Source organism: Drosophila santomea, chromosome 2R (assembly GCF_016746245.2).
Source record: "Drosophila santomea strain STO CAGO 1482 chromosome 2R, Prin_Dsan_1.1, whole genome shotgun sequence".
Classification (NCBI taxonomy): Eukaryota; Metazoa; Arthropoda; class Insecta; order Diptera; family Drosophilidae; genus Drosophila; species Drosophila santomea.
The window spans coordinates 5,399,324-5,420,529 of record NC_053017.2 but is presented as its reverse complement, the minus strand read 5'-3'; the positions used below and the strand labels follow the sequence as shown (position 1 = coordinate 5,420,529).

General features: G+C 40.6%; 1 protein-coding gene across 2 annotated transcripts in view; it reads right to left on the bottom strand.

The window, feature by feature from the left end:
- LOC120446081 overlaps nt 1-21,206 on the bottom strand; it is a 71,923-nt gene that overhangs the window by 3,154 nt on the left and 47,563 nt on the right. For both annotated transcript variants that reach the window (XM_039626863.2, XM_039626864.2), the window contains exons 3-5: nt 6,117-6,328; nt 2,751-2,886; nt 4-269 (exon numbers count right to left, since the gene is read on the bottom strand). In XM_039626863.2, coding sequence (XP_039482797.1) covers nt 4-269; nt 2,751-2,886; nt 6,117-6,328 — 614 coding nt within the window. The remainder of the gene's footprint in view (nt 1-3; nt 270-2,750; nt 2,887-6,116; nt 6,329-21,206) is intronic.

The following is a 21,206-nucleotide window of genomic DNA, read 5'->3' as shown; positions in this document are numbered from 1 at the left end:
CACCTTAAGTTTCATGTTGCCTTTGCGAAAATGTTTCTGCTCCACCCGGAATTGAAGGCCCAGCACAGAGGTTTCCAGACCATCTCGTCCCGATACAATTGTGTCGTATTTGCGGAGTTTCTGCAGCTCAACTGGCTCTCCATTCACTTGCCAGGATAGCTTCACGGCGGGCTTGGATCGTCCTGCGGTGCAATTGACCCGAACGTAGTCTCCGATCTGGTACCGCGGCCGTCCACCACTGATTTTCGGTGATCCGTCGTCCGGAAGATCTAAAAATCAGATGAAAATTTCGAAAAACATCATTTTAAGGCTGCCAACAGAACGGAAATTTCATTTACGGACGCAGACCTTTGGCGGTGACTGTGGCTAGCGAGTGATTGTAACTGAATTTTGCAATAAACCTAAGCCACCACAGGAACAACAAGGAAGCAAGGACCGCTCTAAAGGGAAAGCAAACTCAACGGAGCGCAGCCGGAAATTCAATAAAAGTTCCAGCCGTTGATGCACTGACGGACTTTGGATAAAATTGCAAACGGAAAAACAAAAATCAAGGAAACCAATAAAAACTGTCTAGCCAAAGTGTCAACACTCTGAAACAAAATAATAATGGCAAACTAGGATATTTAATATTCAAATTTAATTTGTAGCTTACTGAATAAATAAATAGTGAATATTTATAAAACATATGATTCACATTCAATAAACGTTAAGAAATGATTTAATCATTTTAATGTGATTTCTTAAATATTATTAATTACGGAGAGAGAAAAGTTTCCTGCTATTTTTAGAAAACAAACCTCCTCCAAAACAAATCAAAGCCTGACCGAGCAGTTTAAATGGCCCCAAAAAGATCCCTGGGAATCTCTATGGATCCCCGGGCTCTGCAAAACGGAAACGGAAATGGTTTCGACTTGTTGTTGTTTGCCAAGGGGGCCCCGAAAAAGGCATCTGTGGGCGAGTTCCTAAATGCCATGTGAGTTGTGAGCCGTGGCATATGCCCAGCCCGTTCTGCTGCCGAAGCTTTTAAAAACTTTGATTGAAAGCCAAACAGAGCCAGCCGGGATGGGACCGCAGTATGAGCAGAACCAGCAACAAAACATCCGAAAGCCAGAAACAAAAGCACAACAAAAGCCCCCGTTTAGAACAAAGACAGAGTCCACGTTAAACAATAAAAGGGAGAATGCCATTGCAAAAAAAGGGCGGTGCGAGGGTGAGTGGGAGGGTGAGGGGGCGTGCCGACACGCCCACGCTAAAGTTTTATAATTGAACAAACGAAATGTCAACGCCAGTTCAAAGCGCTCCCCACTGCAAGTGTGGTGGTGAGTGGGTGTACTACACCGGCAGAAACTTGTACACTCAAAATCAAAAGGTTGCGCAAAATGGAAGCCAATTTAAATTTAATGATTACTTTTTTAGAAAAGTAAGCAAGCTTGTGTTCGCATTGTTTTATTAACCACTTAGGGAAAGGGTGTAATAGGCTTGCTGAGAACTAAGTAACCGGTAGAAGGTTTATGGCCTATAATTTATGAATGTTAGTCATCAGTTAAGACGCCCGTTTGTGATTATTAGTGTAATTCATTTGCCATTGCCCTTTATTAGCTCTAGTTTTTAACATAGATGTGTTGCAAATTAAACAATACTTGGTAAATAAGGCAGTTTAAACTATTTCCTGTGCAAAATGTGGGTCGATGAATAATAACGCGCACCTTAAAGTTCCGGCTTTACTTGACGTTTTGTTTGCGTTTTCAGTTTTGCGGCGGCGTCTCGAGAAAATTTTTGGCATTGCCCTGCAGGAATTTTGGCCAAGACAAGAGCCACGGGAGCCAGAGACAGACAACCTCCAAAATTGAGTTAAACCGTTAAGCTTTGGCAAGTTTTGCCCGGGGTGAAAGTGGGACTCCGGACGAAGTTCAGTAAGCTTATTTGGCATTAGAAGCATGAAATCAAATGAAGCCTGTCAAATGCACTGCAAATGCTTTTGACTAAGTAAACACAATTCCGATTGAATAAAGCTGATTGGGCCGAGCCAGGCTGCTGGAATCAGCTGGAGTTACCAATTTAGTTTGGGAGGTAAGTAAATGACCGAGGCCAAGGCCAAGCTTGAGACAGTTGGGTGACGATTAATGGGGTGAGTGTGTTTACCTGATTAGATTCCTTGCCTAAAGGAAAACTTTTTGCAGAGATCTGGTGGCTAGAGTGCTGGGTAATGCGCAAAGTTTTTAGCAATGGCTCATTTCATTCCGTTTGTTGAGTTGAATTTTATGAATAAAATTTTTCTTTTAATTTCTGAAAGCTTTTTAATTAGTTTTCTTTTCCTGCATTAGCCTTAGAGTAATTTTTGCAGTTAATATATTATTCAAATTCAACTAGGAGTCGAATGTTGCTTGATGTACACTAATGAATTCAATAGGTTATGAGCACTTTATATAATACTCATGAAAAACTCAAGCCACCCCGCAGTTCATGAGCTTCGAACCGAATTGTGCTCATATAGGGTTAATACTGCCATCCTGTGACAAGTTCCAAGAGCAAAAGTCAAAGTCAGCGTCAGCTACCCACCGACAGGACCCCGGTTTCACAGTTTTAGCCACAGCATCTGGGCCACCAGCAGTCAGCGCCAAATACCCGCAATTTCTAATTAGAGTTATAAGTTTTCGCCCGACCCCCAGCCAGCCATATATATGTACTTCACTACGCTGGGTGGAAGGAACAAACTGAAAGGAACTGGCTACTATATATATGCTACTTACATGCAACAATCATGTCGCCGTGCTCGGTGACCGTTTGGAAGGAGGGTGCCTCGCCAGAAACTTCGCACCGGAAGCGGCCCGCCGACTGCAGATTGACGTTGCGCAGCGTAACAATCGCGTCGCTCGAGTTGTGCAACTGCAATTAAAAACGAGAGCAGAAAATAACGGTCAGAAGTTGGGAAAATATCAGATGGGGCAGTTTTTTTTTTGGCAAATATTGCATGCTCTTTTCACAGCAATCTGCAGGATTGATAAATATTTACAACCTATCATACTGCTTAGGACAAACAAATGTTTGGGATCATACAAACGGTATATCTTAAATAATATTTTATTAAATAAAAAAATATATAATATATTTATAGATTTTTCAGCGTTGCTCTTAATAAAAAGTTTTTGGTACAAACAAATTTGTAAAGTAATATTACAAAATATCGTCTAAGTAAAATAAAACAAAGGGTACCTAGAAATAGGGTAGAAGGAACGACTTTGTTGAATGGAGAGAAATTGTTGAATGATGGGGACGCAGGAGATGGCTGGTTAAAATTAATGTAACGAAAAGTGGGAAAAAGTTGCAGCTGCCCCGGACAAACCCCCTTTTCAATGTAGCTCTTGGCGTTGTCATTGGCAGTTTCAATACCATCAGCCAGAGGCGTTGGAGAAGGGGGCTTGTCGAGGGGCAGGGGCTCCTGCAGCCACTTTGGACATTAATGTAACGTAATTGCTTTTGAAAATTGCCGCAGCTTCGCTTGTTTTCAAGCTGGCCTTCTTTTTTCTTGCCCTTCTTGTTTTTTTCCGTAAATGCCTTTTAAATGTCCGAGATGTCCAAGCGCGTCCTGCACCCTAGAATATAGGACCCCTCGAAGGGTCAGCGCTTAATGTCAGACCGAAAAAGGGTTAGGCAAATATTTCACTTGAACTTAAAGCCATTAAATCCGGGTCTAAATGTAAAAGAGGCTTTTGGTGTGGGATAAGAAGATCAGCTGCGTGTTGTTTATCTGGCCAAGCAGAAAAGTGCACTTTGTTATCTTTTATTGCGCATTCTTTGCCGGCCCTTACCCTCCTCCTTCACCGTGTTGTTTTAACCTAATTTATAGTTTACCACACAAACACACGGATATGCCAGAGAGTTGAGCCCAGGTAAACCGCACGTCTAAGTCCTAACTTGGCCGGAGTAACAGCCAACTATTGGCCAACTGCAATAAAACAAGCTAAAACAGCAGCAGAAGACCCCCTGCGCACACGTACATACGTATATCTTCCCGCCGCAGTCACTCAAATCGATTATGCTAAAACAATATCCAGCAAATGGAGCTGGAGCACACACACCCGCTTCAATTGGTTATCGCTAACTGGCATCTTCTCTGAGTCCCATCGTACTCCTTCCCTCCGCAACATCAAAAAGTTTACCGCCGAGCGGCGAAAAGAACAGCGCACAGTGGGGTGCGCTGGTAAATTGAGTGCTTGAAATGATGTGCCTATTAAAAGGTGATAGGGGAATACGAGGGTCTCACTTAATTAGTAGTGTAAACCTTAAAGTCCTGAAACGGGTGTTATTCTTTAAACATAAGTCACGCTAGAATTAAAATTAATGTCACTCATTACATCTTTACTTCGTTCCCCCCAAAACATCAACAAATGTGGTTTGGTATCCAACCGCACATCTACCGCAATATTCCTCGAATCCCACTGTAGTGGCGAGCGGAAATCGTTTAGTGGTAATGGGTAGCGTGGATCGCCGAGTGTGGAATTTTCTGCGGCGAGGGCAACGCGCTTTATGGACACTCCCTCGACCACGCCCTCTACCGGCAGCAAACGCAAAAGCGCAACTTGAAATATTTATTGCACTTAACGAGCGACAGGGTCGAACTGAGGGGTAGAGGGATGCATGCATGGGAAAGCAGATTTCACTTTTTCGGTGGCCAACTAGAGGAAAATGCGGGAAAATGTGAAATCCTATGGCAAGGAAAAGCGAGCGTGGCATGTCGAATGTAACCATCAACTGACTGCGATTGTCTGCTCACGTGCTTATCTGAAACTCGCTTTTCCAACCCCTGCACCCCTTCATCCCATTTCCCCCACAGCACTCCCTTCTCCGCTTTTCCAGGGGGCTTGGGGGCCTCTGTGGGCTAACGTCTAGTGCATTGTTACGTGCCAAAGTTTTAGTAGCTAAAATAATGGAGCAACGCCTGAAGAAGTGCCCTACACTCATTCTATTTTTGCGGTCGATTAAACAGTTCGATCTGCGAATGTTTTATCTAACTTGGCATATGTTTGACAAGCTATCTGTATCTGCTTCCAAAGCTCTTAACTTGGCTTCAAGCGCTTCACAAAGTTCCAGTGAAGTAGAATTCGTAATGCCTTGGACGAAGAATATTCAGGGCATAGTAAACTAAAACTTCGTTATATTTCGAGAATTGCATGTACCTCTGATATATGTTATATGTTTTTAGTGTGCGAGTTTGACAGCATAAAGTACAGCATAATACGCAGATAACTAAAGGTGAAGTTTTGGCATTGAAAAGTTTTTAAGCTTCTATCGGGTGTTATGCACAATAATCTTAAATAACTAAGCTTACGGCAGTTTCTAAAACATTTCTGTCATTTTAGTTTCGTTTTATTCGGTACATAGAAAATTCTGTTTTTTAGAGCTGTCTACTCTAATTACGAAATTAGTTTAAAAAGGTTTATGGTATTTCTTGTTTTGTAAATATATTTATAAATTTTCTCTTTTCCTGTTTTTATTTCTAGACCAGTTTCCTTCCTTGGTATTCAAACCAAAAGCTAAGTGTAGAACTGCTTTTGTCCTTTATTTCTTCCCTCACAGTTTTCGCACTGAAGACTCCGCATTGTCTACTGAGACAAGGACTCCTATACTTTCCTCTCACCAAATCACCTTTGCCACAGCACAAACATTTCCCAACCAATGCGCAAAAAATAGATGCGGTGTACACGGGAAAAAGTTTTAATAAAAGCAGAAAATAAAGTTAAAGAAGAGGGGAATAATGTGATTTTTCAAGAATATCAATACGTACTGAAAACAAAAAAAAAATGTAAATATTAAAAATAGCCCCGTGTTAATTGATTATTTTGAATTTATGTTACTAGTCTTTTTGTCCATGTGAGGAAACAGAACTTTTGCAAAGAGAGAAAGGAGAAAAGCTGGCCCACTGCATTGCAATCCATTGCATTGTTCTTTCGGCAGCTACCACAAAAGTATGCAACGCTGTTTGTAATGTTTAGTTTTAGTAGGACACCAACACCAACACCAACATCAACACCAGCATCAACAGCAACAGAAACAGAAACTTTGTTTAGTTCGCTTCCCCAGTAATAATAGGATATACTCGTATACGCGGTACTCACATCGACGTTAACACCAGGCAGCAGGAACGTTTGGGCAGGAGGCATGTCCCTCGGCACATAGCGGTAGAACTCGTTGCCATCCTTGTACCATTTCACGGAGTAGAGGGCCTCGCCATCCAGATCGTACAGGCATTCCAGCTGCGCCGCGGTACCCTTAATCACGTACATCGGAATGCGAACCTCGGTCAGTCTCAGCCCAGCAACGTGGAAATCTGCGTTAAAATGAATGAAAGAAAGAAGAGTAAACGAATTAAGGCGGAATTCAACCAAGTATTGGAACGAGGTTCCGGGTATATTGGCACGAGTAAGGTATATGTTAAATATGGTTTAAAATATGAATCAGAAAGGATGCTTATCGAAAACATATGTATACTTAATGACATATTTCAATTGATAGTGATTTTTTTTATCACATATTCCTAATTAAATGCCTCCTAAGAGAGCGTATCTCAATGAAATGCCTTCTGCAAGAGTACATCTGTGAAAAACTTAATGGATTTTTGAACAAATCGGTATAAGTGAAGCTTTTCAATAAGTTTTTTCAGGTGCTCAAAGACTTTAATTGACGGTGGGATGCAAACGATGGACGCTTGATTGATTTATGTAGCTGGAAATTTTTAATTAATTACCAAAGTTTGTTTTCACTGGAGCCCGTGTCAGCTGACCAGCAAAATGACCGATGGACTTCCCCCGAACCCTTTGGTGCATAATGTATACTTTATATAATTTATAAAAAACATTTTACCCATTTTATCGGAAACTCTTTTTTCGTTCAATTTGTTAAAGTGCTTTGTACGAGAGTGGTTATGTGCTGTAAATTATATTATACATATTAATAAGTCAATGAGTTGACAGGAATTGATGTTTTTGCTAGGGCTGCATGATTGAGGTACATTCATTCATATAAAGTTGGGCGGGGCGTAATACTTCTGGGGCTCACTGTGGCTTTTTCCACATCGCCCGACGACTTATTTCGGGTCTTGTAGCATTTTATGGCAAACTTGTTTATTGTCAATATTGACAATGATACACTCTCACTCACTCACTCACTGTGGGTGGGGCAGAGATACATAGTGTAGGAATGTATGAGACATGTACACACTCACGCCCACCCACTCTCTTTGGCGGGTCGGACATTATTACAGCACCCGAGGCAGACTTTTCCAGCCCACAGTTTTCCCTTCCCTTCTCTCCAATCGTTGCACATTACAAGTGTAATAAAATGTGAGAGGATATTATTGTCCACACAGGCGAGGGAAAGCGAAGACCCTCACTTGTCCATATCAATCTCAATGTATCTGTATCTGTATCTATATCCTTTTCTTTATCTATATCCATGGCTAGGACTGGCAATTGTTGTCGCTTTAGATGTGTTGCCTTGAGTTGAGTGCAACGTCATGTCCAGTCGAGAATATAAGCACTTTTCGAGATAAAATATGATGAGAGACACTTTGACAACAAGTTTTGCACTGATTTTCAATTAACTTATGGATAAGCTATTCAATCTGATTGAATTAGAGTGCAAGAAATAGGATTAAAGTGCCAAATAGGAAAAGGAAAGGTAAAAGGTCAATCTACAAATATCATCTTCAATAAAGCAAAGAATTGCATCCATTCCAGAAACGGAAAAGAAGATAAATAAGTTAAGTTAAAAAAACTATACAAATATTAATATGGTATATCATTTAATATGTTAATGGTTTACGTTTCAGTTTGGTAATATAATTATTATTATAATGTTAATGTTCATCTAAAAGCATCTAACATAAATTGGCTTCCATTAAAGAAGAAAACCAAACAAACAAGTTTGCCAATGAACATAAGTGGCGAAACTGTCAGGATATTCAAAGTCGAGTATGTACGGCTATATATAGAAAATATGTACATGTAACCATGGAAATGCACATACAAACACCCACAAGTGTGAGAATACCGAGTACTTAAAGCAGCCACTTGCAGCAAGTACTTTGCCACAATTTGCAGGAAAAGTTGCAACAAATGACATTCAGCTTGGAGGAAAAAGAGCGGCAACCCGAAGGAGAAATGAATGCAGGACCAAAGGACATTAATGAGACTGCACGGGTGAAGTTTTCAGTAGAGATTCTCTACGCAAGCAGCATGTCCTCTATGAGAAATAAACTCCTTTGGCGCACTAGCTGGCCAGCATCCAAAACAAAGAAAAATGCGCATGAGGAAAAGGTAAAATAAATACAGAAGCGCAGAATAAACAGAAAAACTTTTTATTTGATTTTCCAGGGAATTTAGGTTACAAGCTCCCCACCTCCGTACTCTACTCTCATTAATTCTGCTTAAGAATCAAACAGCAAATGGAACTGTGCACAAAAGCAGTGGCATTGCCAAAAATGTACTACAGTCATGCCCTTAGAAAAAATAAATACCATAAAGCGTATTAATTTTTGAAATGTAAACAAAAAATTAAATGCTTTTTTGTAGATTGTTTAAGGTAGAACTAAAAATTAATTACCATTCATTGGTAGTTTTCTAAGAGGCTTTGAAATAAAATCCTATTCGTTTAGTCAAGACCACATATTCCCTCCTTAGAAATGTAATGATATTTCGGATAATATCAACTTGTGGTAAGTCTTAGTATACTACGAGGTACTACTGTAACCATCAGAAGGAGCATGCGAACAGCTGATGCATCAATAGAGGCGGCAGCAGTTTCAGCAAAAGTTTCGCTTTTAGGTAATTTCAGTAACTTTGTCATTTGGGCGCCTTGACACGCTCACCAACACACTTAATATACGCTCACAAAGACACACCCATACACACACATCACGTGCAGAATGTCAACAGGGCACACAATAGCAGTTCTCGCATCCTTTGGTTCTTGCCGGAGTTGAAGTTCGGGTTTGAGTGAAATTAATATGCTCAGGCTGCGACCTTTGCCAAGTCAAAAATCAATTTCCCGTTCACTCACACTTTCAAAAAATATCCAACCCACAAATAGAATTTTGCAAGATATGTTCAATATTTCCTTGTTATATAAGGTATTAAATATATTGAATGGCAATTAAAAATGTTGAAGTAACTTCATGGCACTGCATGAAGATTGTGAATTCCCCGTAAGTCGCTAAATATAACATTTTTAACTGTGCATTGGCTTGGGGAAAAGTGATTTTCGTTCACTTTTGCTGCTGCTGCCTTTTCTTCTGTCAACTTTTTCTGTGGGCGACAAAAGTTTCCTTTCATACTTCATTGGGGTTAAGTGATTAAATTTGCAAAGGACACAAAAATACCCAGAAATATTCGAATACGATGTAACTAAGAGAGAATGCGAAAGCCAAATGGGGAATAGGAAGAAGGGAAAACTTTTTCACATATGACACGAAAATACATGCGGCTCTGCCTCCTCTCACATGAATCCTTTCCCAATATTATAGGATGCCACGCGTGCTTAGTTCCTAACAAGTTGAAACTTTGGTGGGAAACGGTTTCAGTCTGCTCGGTAAATGGTTCTGGGAGTAAGGTGAAAGATCGATATTAACGTTTAAGAATCTAGTCCAGTAAAGGAATCAATGCAAGAGATAACTAAATCGTAAATAAGTTAATTACTATTTTAGTGTACACTGTTTATCAAATGCTTCTTTATCTGCTTCTTATCTTATCTTATTTACCGAAATAAACGATCCTGCCCACTGTGCACAGTGTGGATGTTAATAGGCGACAAATCATCTTCGATTCCGTTTCGCCTGTGGGAATGCTCTCAAAAATGTCCAAAGCTCATCTGTTGCTGCAGCGCCCCCTGGCGGTGCTTGTTTAAGCTGTCATCGGTGTCGTAGGTCCTGAATTTTTGCGTGGTGGGCGGGGAGCTCCACTGCTTGGGGCAGGTCCCTGTATCCGTATCGTTACACTATTGCCGGACATCTTTAATCTTTGGCAAAAAGTTAGCCTCGTTAGGGAGTTGGCCTTTTTCTAAGGTCGAGCCGCTTTTTCCTCATATTTGTCTGCTTTTCCCAGGCTTTTCTGGTCTCCCCGCTTCCTATCTCCTTGCCTGCAGGATACCTCTCGTTTTTTGGGACCTCGGGGCCGGTTCAGGCTTAATATCCGCTGCCAACGCCATTGTTGTTGCTGCTCTTTGGTTTATTAGTAGTTCGTGCCAGGACACCAACGATGCCAGAACGCCAGCATGCCAGGATACCAGTAGATGAACAAGGCCGCCAGCCGAAGCTGTTTGCCTATGTAAATGTCTGCACATGACTCGGGACTCGGGACTCGGGACTACTGAGCATCCTCATCCGCATTCTCATCCTGCCGGCCAGGACAAACAATGGCAGTGCGTGTGCATGGTCCTGCACGACTCCTTCGGCTTGCCCACTGTGGCCAGTGCCCGAGGTAGCAATATTTGCTTTCTCCGCTCCCATCATTTGCATATAATGGCTCTGTAAAAGTTCATAAGGATCTGGCCAGGATAGGGCGTTCGGGGATAAGGGGCGATGCCTGCAATTCGATTGCGGAATTTAATAAAAACCCGTTGCAGGCTATGCATTCCCTGGGATTGAAAAATAGCACAGTAGAAGCTCTGCCATAGCGACAATGATGATGATCTAAGCTAGCTGAGCCAAACTGAATTGAGAAAGAGTTGAAAGGAAACCAGCCATTTTAACAGCACAAACATTTTGACCAGCTCAGATTCTGAGTAAGCCAAGCTATCTGTTTCTGGGGCCAAGCAAATATTCGCGATTCCCGTTTCGCCTGACTTTAATGTGCCAAGCCGAGGGGCGGCAACTGGCTTGGGGGCGTGCCAGGCAGCGCAACAATTACTTCAGCCCTCCCCGGGGCAACATCAAAAACAGGGTGCGACTGGGGGAAGAACGGCTGAGCGGAAAATTGTATGGAAAATGAAAAGAAAACAAGGCGAAATGATGATTAGGGAAGGGGACTGGGCAACTGGACCCGGAAGTGGGATTGGGATTCCGCAGGGCCTCGGTGCAAATGGAGGTTAAACTGGACCGTGACTGTAGGGCCCCCATTCCACCTTGTACTCCCCCTGCCCCTCGGCTGCATAAATATTAAATTGCTGAGACAATAAGATAAGAATACGGCCTGGACTTGATTAGGGCCAGGGAATAAAAGAAAAGGGGCGTGCCATTCTGTATCCATAATTTGGGAGGAGGGGTGGCTTTTAAATTTGTGTGCAATTTTGCTGGCCTGCGATTTTTGCAGTTCATCGAAGGGCAGAACCACAGTAACCCTAATTGGCACTGGATTCCATTTACTAGGGTGTGTTGATTTGTTTAATTATAATAAAATTTTCGCTAAGACAACCGTTTTTCTTATTTCTCAATTTCTCATTTGCATTTACATTTTTCGTTTTCATTTTTCGTGTTATGCATATTAATTTTCCGTTGTACTACCTTTTGTATTTCTTTATCTAAGCCAAGCTTTTTACTCACTATTTGCTTTCTACGAGAAATACAATCTTAAGTTTTCTATGCCATTTATATTTTTTGGGTATCGGTATGCCCGTTCCCTATCATACTTTTATGGGCATCATCCTCCGTGAATCCCAATAAACCCAGCACATGGACAAGCTATATATCCGTGCCTTTGTCCATATTTATCGATAAACCATGATTTACGCTCATTATTTGCTTTACCCATCCACACACAGACAGTAAGGACGAGTCTGTGTGCGAATGTGTTGGTGCTAAGCAATTTTCCCACACATCAATGCCAATGGCAACTGAATGAGTAGAAGCAACTGAATCAACAAGGGGTACAACAACTGAAACGGCCAGTAGGGGCGTCATTTGAGTAACGCCATTATATTCATTAGCAACACACACAATCGCACTTCAATACACTGCAAAAACTCTAAGAATGAGTTTAGATTAGATTAGATAAGTATCCAAGAATCTGTCAACATGTGAGCATTTAATGCATAATACCTATTAATGGTAATGCAACTAAGAGTAGTGTTTTCTACAACCTTTTCTTTCACTGCAGCCAGAGGCTCAGTAACCAAATTGTTGCTATTGTCATGCATTGCACATTCCTCTTTCTGTATGCCATTTTAGCTTCCCTTCCGCTGAAGCGATTATATTTATACATGTGTGTGTGTGAGCTGGTTTTTCCTTCCTTTGGCTGTGTTTATTTTGGGGCTCCTCTCCCTAAACCTCCCCTTCTCCCTCTCCAACCACCATCACCATCACCGAATTTTCCATCTATCCTTCTCAGTTGCTCAGTTGCTGAAGTTTGTTTGCTCCACTGTTTTCCTTTTGTTGCTGCTGTTGCTGTGTTATTTTCGCTGACTGGCGTCAGTAATTTGCTCCTTATTGAGATGTTTGTTTATTTACCGAGCAATTTGTATTCATTGTGCGGCTCAAAGGGCGCGGGGGAGGGTATCAGGGGCCCTGTATCCCCCAAGTTTACGATGTGCTTCGGTGTTGGCCTTGGTAAGTTATAGTTTCCGCAACTCATTTGGCCGCTTCAGTTGGCTGGAATTGATTTTTATGCCGCCATCAGCTGGTCGGCTGTCCGTTGGCGTTCCTTTGCCTTTCCTTTGGCCAATTTAATTGTTTATTTTCGTGGTTTTCTCTCTGCGGAGAGAATGATTAAGCCTGCCCATTAGCTTAGCTGAGTTAATTTATTTGCAATTAGTGGGATTTTTTGCAGGCCCTCAAAGGTTGAGCATTTGGTGTGGTGTGCTGCCTTCAAATCTGTTCCAGGGACTTATAAGTAGTTGGCTCAAACTCATGATAACCATCTTTTTTGCCACCCCAACTCCCTTTAATTTATATACAAATGAGCTCTGGGGCTTAAGCTGAGCCAAAAGTTTTCACTTGAAATTGTCCAACAAAAATGGTTGCAACTCTATGTAATATGCAATTCGCATAATACAACACCCGAAACTTTTGCTGCACTTGAACTTTGGGCGTTCAAACAGCAAGAGGGTGGCCGAGGGAGAGGGGTATAAAGGTGTGGAGCGAGGGGGCAGAGTTGCACACGTCGCCTCTGGGCTGAAACTGAAACATTTTGCTAATGGAGCTTAAAATTTATGTAAGCTATTGTCGAGCTCTAGCCCGGCATAGCCCCAGTGCCACCCCCTTTCGCCCACCGTCCATGTCATGCATGCATAAGTGCAGTGGAGCAGTGGTGCAGTGAGGGGGCGGAGTTAAAAGGGGGTCAGCAAAAACATATTGCATACTTTTGTGCATGCAAGCTGAAAATTAAAAGCGCTTACGTTGGCACAAAAACAGGAGGGAAAAGCCAAAGAACAGGACGAAACCGAATAACGACAAACGAGAAGCAAATGAAACGAATATGCGTAGCCAATGCACAGCCCCCAGTTTCCCACCCTCTTGCCGGAAAATGAAGCTGTCTGGAAATGCGATTTCCCACTACCAACCGCTATTCTCCATCATTAAGGAAACCGCAGTGACTGCGAAAAAAGGAATTTATAATTCGCGCTTATTAATGACGGGCTCCAAGTCAAGCCATAGGGAATTACAGTAATCGCTCGCTAAATCTGAATCGCTAAAAAATTACTTTGTTTTGTCTGTGTTATTATGGATAAGATATTGATAACTTTATAAATTCCTAATTATGTAACTTAGCTTAACAAGCCTTTTAGTTTTGAATTTAATTAAAAAAGAACAGCGAATAAAAGACTAAAAACAACAGTTCAATTATAATTTGTTATTATCATTTCTTTTTGGTTGTAGGATTATATCTGTTATAATGAGGGTATGCAGCAATCTAAAAAAGAAAACCGAGAAAAGGGGAAACAGACTTATTGCAGCTTTTGACTTTCGTTTGCTTCACTGGCATTTTTTGTTGTTCTTACGACTTTTGGCACGAACTGCAGCTGTTGGAGCTGATGATACTGATGCTGATGACGATGACGATGCTGACGATAATGTCCCCGATTTGCCACATGAATACAAATACAACGAAGCAGCCGTGGAGTCACTGAGCTCACCCCATTTCTCTATAGGGACAGGAATAATTTAGTGCTTTGGTGGATAAATGTTTCAGTTAAAATTTAGCAATTCGTTGCAGAGTCAAGTGAGAAACCAAGGGAGTATGAGTGTGGAGGGCAGCAGCCCGAAACCAGGAAAATTGCTGCATTTTTTATCCCGCTCCTCCACTCAAACATACAAACAATCGGAGCTGGAATCACACACATACAATGGATGGCCGTAGTTATCCCTTCATTCCACTTTTTTTTCGCTACTTCGAGTAATTACTCTCCGGATCCTGCTTAAGCCATTTGTTTGACTTGACATTTATCAGGATATCGCCTGCTCCCTCACTAAAATGCACAAAAATGTCGTATCTTATTTCAGTGGAGAGTGGAATTAAAGGAGAAAACCGAAAAAGAGCAACAATTATTAATCTATAGGAATCGCCTATCTGGCAGTTCGAAATTGGTCGAACACTGTCCAACTTTATGTGAAAAAAATTTCGGTAGAAAGTGCTCAATTCAAAACACCTAATACAAGTAATACAAGGTAACTAGCGAACATAATATTTAATCGTAATTTATTTACAACTTACGGTACTATCGTCTTAATATCGATTTGAACTTTGTTGTTCACTAGACTCAATTCACTAATTGAACTAGATGGGACTTGAATTCCTGTTGCTCAGTGTAAGGGCAGGGCATTTGCGGTAACCTCAAGGCCCTCAGATAGCCATCAGGATTCGGGAAATCGAAGGCGGGGACATCGAGGAAGTGCGTCTTGTCGCTGGCTGCTTATTGAGGCTTAGATCCGATTTGCCAAAAGACAAGCCGCCCATGAAATTGTTTGTTTATTGAAAAATGATTATAAGGGGAGCCACAAAAGGACACAACCGGCGAAGGAGGGGGTTTTACCAAAAGGAGGATTTGTGAAAGAGCCACAGACAAGAAACCGATACCAAAACAGAGAACAAAGGCAACAGTAGCAGGAGTCACAGCAACAACAAGCAATGGCTACAGTGAGCGAATAAAAGTCATGCAAGAGCAGTTTGAAGTAACTAATTCGGTTTAACAATTTTGCAAAGTATTTACATAATATTTCAAATATATTTTAATTATTATTTTTCTGCAGATATCAAGAAATATGTAAAACATTATATATATTTTGACATACGATGTTAAGTTCAGTTTGAAAAGCTTAAAATATTGTGTGAGAATTATTCTTAAGCGGGAAAAATGCTTAATTTAGTTTTCAATAACGAAGAATGCTAAATTTAGTTAGTTCAAATTTCTTGCAGTGCACGATGTCGGTGGCTGGCAAGCGATGCGATTAAGCGATAACCCGACAGCGAACCTTAAGCCGCCAAATGGTCTGTGAATGTTGGAATGCTGCCCAAGTCCCCGATTTCCGAGCCCCCTCGATTCACAGCCCTGCGATTGCTTGGCTGTGGGCTTTTGTCGGCTTTTGGGGCCCATTATCATTTTTGAAATCAATCTGTTTACAAGGCATAAAAGTGTATGCCTACAGACGTATGTATATTTCAGTCTCTCTCTCTTGCTTTTTGATTGTATTCTGATTGCTTTGTCGCTGTTTGAAAAATCGCTTGTTGATTTTTCCATTTCGTCCTTAGAATCTTTCTCTCCATTCCATTTTTCCATTTCTGCCCACTTTATCTGTGGCACTATAAATTTGTTTTTATTTTCAGCTGATGAGTGCTTTATGTGTGTGCGTGCTGGTGAGAGTATCTGTGCGAAAGAGTCGAGTGCTTGTGCCACAAAAGGCGGCGACTGTTGCTGTTTGTGTGCATTGATTGAGTGCATTGAGTTGTTGAAGTTTGTTGCCAACAGTTTTCCCCGACCGTGTCTCAGCCCCTTGCCCCTTATAAACAACTGCTGGCCAAAAAAGTTTTCTGCCTTTTTGCGGTTTTGTGATATGGCCAACAAACAAAAGCACGCACAAATAGAAAAAACAGAAATCGAGAAAAGTGGGAAAAAATGTTGACAACAGATTGCATTGGTCTATGTTTAAATGGTTCAAAAAGGCTACAAAAGCAGGGTAGGAAAAAGCGTGGGCGAAAAAAGAAGGCTGCGCGGAAAAAGAAGTGGAGAAATTTCTGCCTGTTGAACAAGGACTTGTATATAAGTTCCCCAACAAAAACACAAATGTTTTTTTTGCCTAACAATGATATATAAACACAAATAAGTGATCAGATAAAAAAAATATTAATAGAATTATCAAAACAACTATAAACGCTTAAAGGAAGAAACATATTTTTGCAGTTGCGCAAATGGAATTTAATATTTATTAATCCTATGCAAACTTTGTTTATTATTAAATTATAGAATTATAGAATAATTATATTTTTTAAAACGGTGTGTACTCTTTTCCTCTTTGTAAAAATCCTACTTAATTTTAAAGGCGTTAGAAAAATGTTCAAAGGGAAATCCTGTTTTGTGTTTTACAACTATTTATTGTGTTCAAACAGGTATAAATTGAATTTTTTCAGAGAAAAAACGTAGAGTTAAAGCACAAACTGTGCTTAAAACACACCCAATGTCATAAAGCACAAAGGTCACACCTAATTGCACCGCCCCTATCCCAAACACCACCACAATTTGCATCAGCAGTTCAAAAGTAATGAAAAGGAAAGCCCTTAAGGGAAGAGACTGTCGGACATTAAGGAAAATGCGGCACCAAAAGTCTACGATTACCGCAACCCAACCCTGAGCTCCAGACCGCCGACTCACTTTGTCCTCTTGAAATGACAGTTACTCACCTCCTGACTAATTGTATTACATAAATTGTGAAACCTTAATCATGTGGACGCCTCCGTCTCTACTTGGCTTTCATCCAATACCCCCGATTGCTGTCATCAAGAAACTGCAGTGGGAAATACATATATGTATATGTGGCTAAGTACGCTGGGTATGGGAAAAGGGAGGAAACAGGCTGAGTGACATTGCTCCCCTGAGTTCTTTGGCTGAAAATTTGCCGTGTGCATTGAAAATTATACGACTTCGGGGCCCATCCATCCATTCCATTCTTGGGAAAGTAATCTTCTTTTTGGGCTTTTGGCTGTGGGTGAATACTATTAGATTCCACTGTGGGGCTTTCAATATGCACATAGAATAAAAACCTTTATTGTTAGTAAATGGAAAATTATATGATATGATGGTATGCTGCAAAATACGAAACAGGTTTTGATTGACACAGCAAATCCAGTTAAAGGGTATCAAAAGATTCACATTGTATAACTTATTTCCCCAGACCTCTTCGCTTTAAGCTTGTCTCGGCTTTATATTGCAGTCGTCTTGTCTTTGTCTTTGGTCCCATTTTCCACCTGCTCCTTGCCACCCATGCTGTGGGCTGGCTTTATTCAATTTCAAGTTTCACTTTACTGCTCTCTTCTCCCCATTTCTTTTTTGCTTTGTTCTGGGTTTGTCTTTTCCTGTTTTATATTTAACTTCTCGGTTTACCTTTTTTCTTATTTAATTAATTTCACTGTCTGTATGTGTGAGTGGGCGCTGAGTGGTTTTGTGTGGGTCTGTGTGGGTGGCAGTGTGTTGGACATGGCCGAAAGCCCTTTGGCCTATGACTGAGAATCCGTGCTGCGGGACAAAAAATGAATTGTGAACGGTAGCTCAACCGTTATTTCTCACTGTCGCTTTGCTGCGTCCCCTTTTTGTTTGCTGTTAAATATTTTTTCTGCGCATAGTTGGTAATTATAACTTTCTTCTTCACTCTTAAACATGCGATTTAATTTTAATTATGAAATAATATTATCATAAAATCGTATGCAAATTTGAGTTCGTTTTTGTTTGTTCAAAACTACCCTCATTTATCATTAATCGTCAGTAGTTCCGCTTGTGGGTATTCAAGTTTATCAAATGTTACTGCAAAAATATCATAAATTATGCAAATTTTTAATAAGCATCAGGGGAAGGATTATGTGAGGTGGGAGAAAGCCTTTTCTCTGCCAATTAGAGAGTGTCTCAAGGCTTCCAGCTGTCGCAGCTGTGTGGCAGTCGACATTCGCCCACCATTTTGGGCCCACAATTAAAACATAAAAGTCACTCATACGTCATGTAGGCCGCCTGCCCATCAGTCTACTTTCTGTGTGCTTGTGTGGGTGTGTTTTGTGAGCGTTTATGGCATTTGTGCACAGCAGGAGTCCCGCTGATACGCCACCCCCTTTTCCGGTCCGCCCCCAACCGTAAACTGCGGTTACAGGCGTAACAAAAATTGTTGCCTACTTTTGTGGGCAGCGCAACGTGGAAAATATTCTAACGTAAAACGCAACAAACGTCGAATGCAAATAAAAGGGAGAGGAATGTCACACAACATAATTTATGGGCATTTGTCCCGCTCAAATATTCGCTAACATTTTATTTGGCACATCAAATGAGAAGAAATTTATGTACATGAGCAATATTATAGTTAAAAATAAATGTTTTTTTGTGCTTAGCTCGCATTACTGTTCATTGGTGGCATTTTAATTAACCTTTGAATTATGTATGCATCTAATTGTTAGCAATTGATGCAATTGTTATTTGTTAATCTTTAACTGAAAATGCCTAGTTTAAATGGGAAGTTTAAAAAATCGATGTGTCGAAATGGGTGTTTATTTATTCTACATTCAGACATAGAATACCAAGCGAGCACTTGCCATTACAATTTATTGGAAATTTGACTATTTTTAGTTTTTTTCTATTTTATTATTGTTGTTAACAATAAAACTTAGACGTAATTTGGTTTTCGTTCAAAACTCCGTTCGCCATGCTTAAATTTATTATTCCATTTGAATTCAATTTGTGTGTAAACCAACTAATTAATTAACACCAAACATATCTTTGTGATTAGATAGATATCGGCTTTTATTTTGTTTAATCTGGATCTATTTTGTGCAGCTTAAATATATATTATTAAATTTTATTATTGCCGTCTCAGAGCAATTTCAATTATCCATTTGGGTTTTGTGGGTTTTTAATGCATAATTTATACTCCACTCCCATGGTGCCTGTCCCACATTACGATATTTTATTTATATGCCAGAATTTTTCCCCATTTTTTTTTGCTTTGCTGTAATAGCAGCACACGCATGTCCCTCTTTCCGTTTTTTAACCCCTCACCACTTTTGTTTGCTTTGCCTTACAACGAAATATAATTTGCGCATTTCTCCTCCGTCTCGCCCCGTTTTTTTTTTGCTTCTGGAGGAGCGACAACTTCTTTCACTTCCGCTATGCGACGGCACTTTTCCTTGGGAAATGGAGAGAGGTGCAGTGTGTGTTTTACTATGTAAATGTGTGAAATTGCTACGCGCCGTATGAAAATTCCCACATGAGGCGCCACACGAGACTCGGCAGTTCGTTCTCTTTCGCTCGCTCTGTTTGCCTTTTGTTATTATTATTTCCCTTTGCCTACAACCTTTTCACCTCCTAACGTGGGAGTCGCTGAGCGGAAAGCCTCCATGCACTCGAAAAAACCGGGAAATTTAAACATTAATGTTTCATTTGGATGACTTACATAAATATATATTTTACAAATTTTCCATTTCTATCAATTCATAGAAATATTTTTAAATCGATTTGGCCCCAATTGGAAAGAAATAGTTTCGCAGCCATTAGGAAATTATATTAAACAAATTTCTATTTGTTATTATATTTCTCCGTGTAACGTCGTTAGTTTTATTTCATACTTTTTGTCCTTCTTGTTCTTTACTTTATGATTATTATTGTTGGCGCTGCTTTTGCACAGAAGTAAATATGAACGTCTCGCCTCGGGCTAAATATGTTGTAACTATAAAAATGCTCGTTGTTGTCTCACTGGTGCTGTTGCTGTTGTTTGTGCGTGAATTATTACTAAGGCAAACTTTTAGCAGTCACTGTGCCAAGGGGGTAAACATCGAAATGCGTTTAAGTCGACTGCACGTTGGCCCGGGGCTTCCCAGATCTTAACTCCTTTCCTGGATTATTTTTCCCTTCCGTCTTCGAATCCCTTATTTAGTGCATTCTGCTGTTGCTTCACTTTGAGACCCTTCGTTCCTTACTTAAGGCTCCTTTTTGCTGATCCTGTTCTCCGTGAGAGAAGTCTAAGCGGTTTAGGTTGCAACTGTGGCATTCAAATGAAAGCTGACAGCTCGCGACGAGTCAAAGTTCAACAGACTGGGACGGGGTTGGCGGTGAGTAGTTTGGGGGCGTGCCACATTTGTTTGCCCTTACATTACAGCGGAGCGCACAAAAGATGGGGACAAACAGACACTGCAAATCCCTCAGGAGAATCGCACTCTGAGCTCTGCCACGCCCACTTGATATCCTAAACACAAGGGCGACAGTGTCTCAAATACTTTTCTAACAATTTACCCAATGCATGTGTCGGTGTCTCCGTGTGTGTTTGCGTGTGTGTGTGTGAAGTAACATCAGCTCATCAAGAGTCTGAAAGAGAGCACGGTGAAGTGGGAAGGCTAGAAAAGGAAAATGGGAAATATAAAGGAAAAGGCAAAAGAAAAGCGAACTGGAAGCTCAAAACGCTGCAGGGCGGCATGAAAATGTTCAAGTGCGTAAAATGTTGAAATTGCATAATATTTTTTCACACACACTCTCGTAAAAACAAACGAAGGGATAGACAAGGATCTGGCTGCCTTATTGTCGCCACACGCTTATCGGGTTAAGAAAAGTAATACCATCGTGGGATATTCAAGGCACTTGGGCTGAATGATACCCTTGACAACATTTAATCAAAAATTTGCGAATTTTTCATACTTCTGTTAACTGCGAAAGTATTGTGGAAAACGAAATATGTATATCCAAACATCAATCATTAATAAAAAATAGTTTTTTAAAAGAGAAAAATAGAATGTATTCTTAACATTCATTTATTAATATATCAATATTTTCATGGAAAAAAGAGTTTTCCTTCTCAATTTTAAGATTTCCTAATTAAAGAAATTATCAAATAAAAGGTATTGCTGCCTCCGTCAAAACTAAGTTAGGCTTCAATTATTTGTAATGAATTCCACAAAAGTTAATAGGATTAACCAATATACCCCACTCTCCTTCTAGAGACAATAACTGACTGAGGCGAATGCAAAACAACTTGTCAGTTTCAAGAAGCGCTGCGAGCTGTGCGACATAACCAGACGACGTCGTCAAAGGGGCGGGAAAGG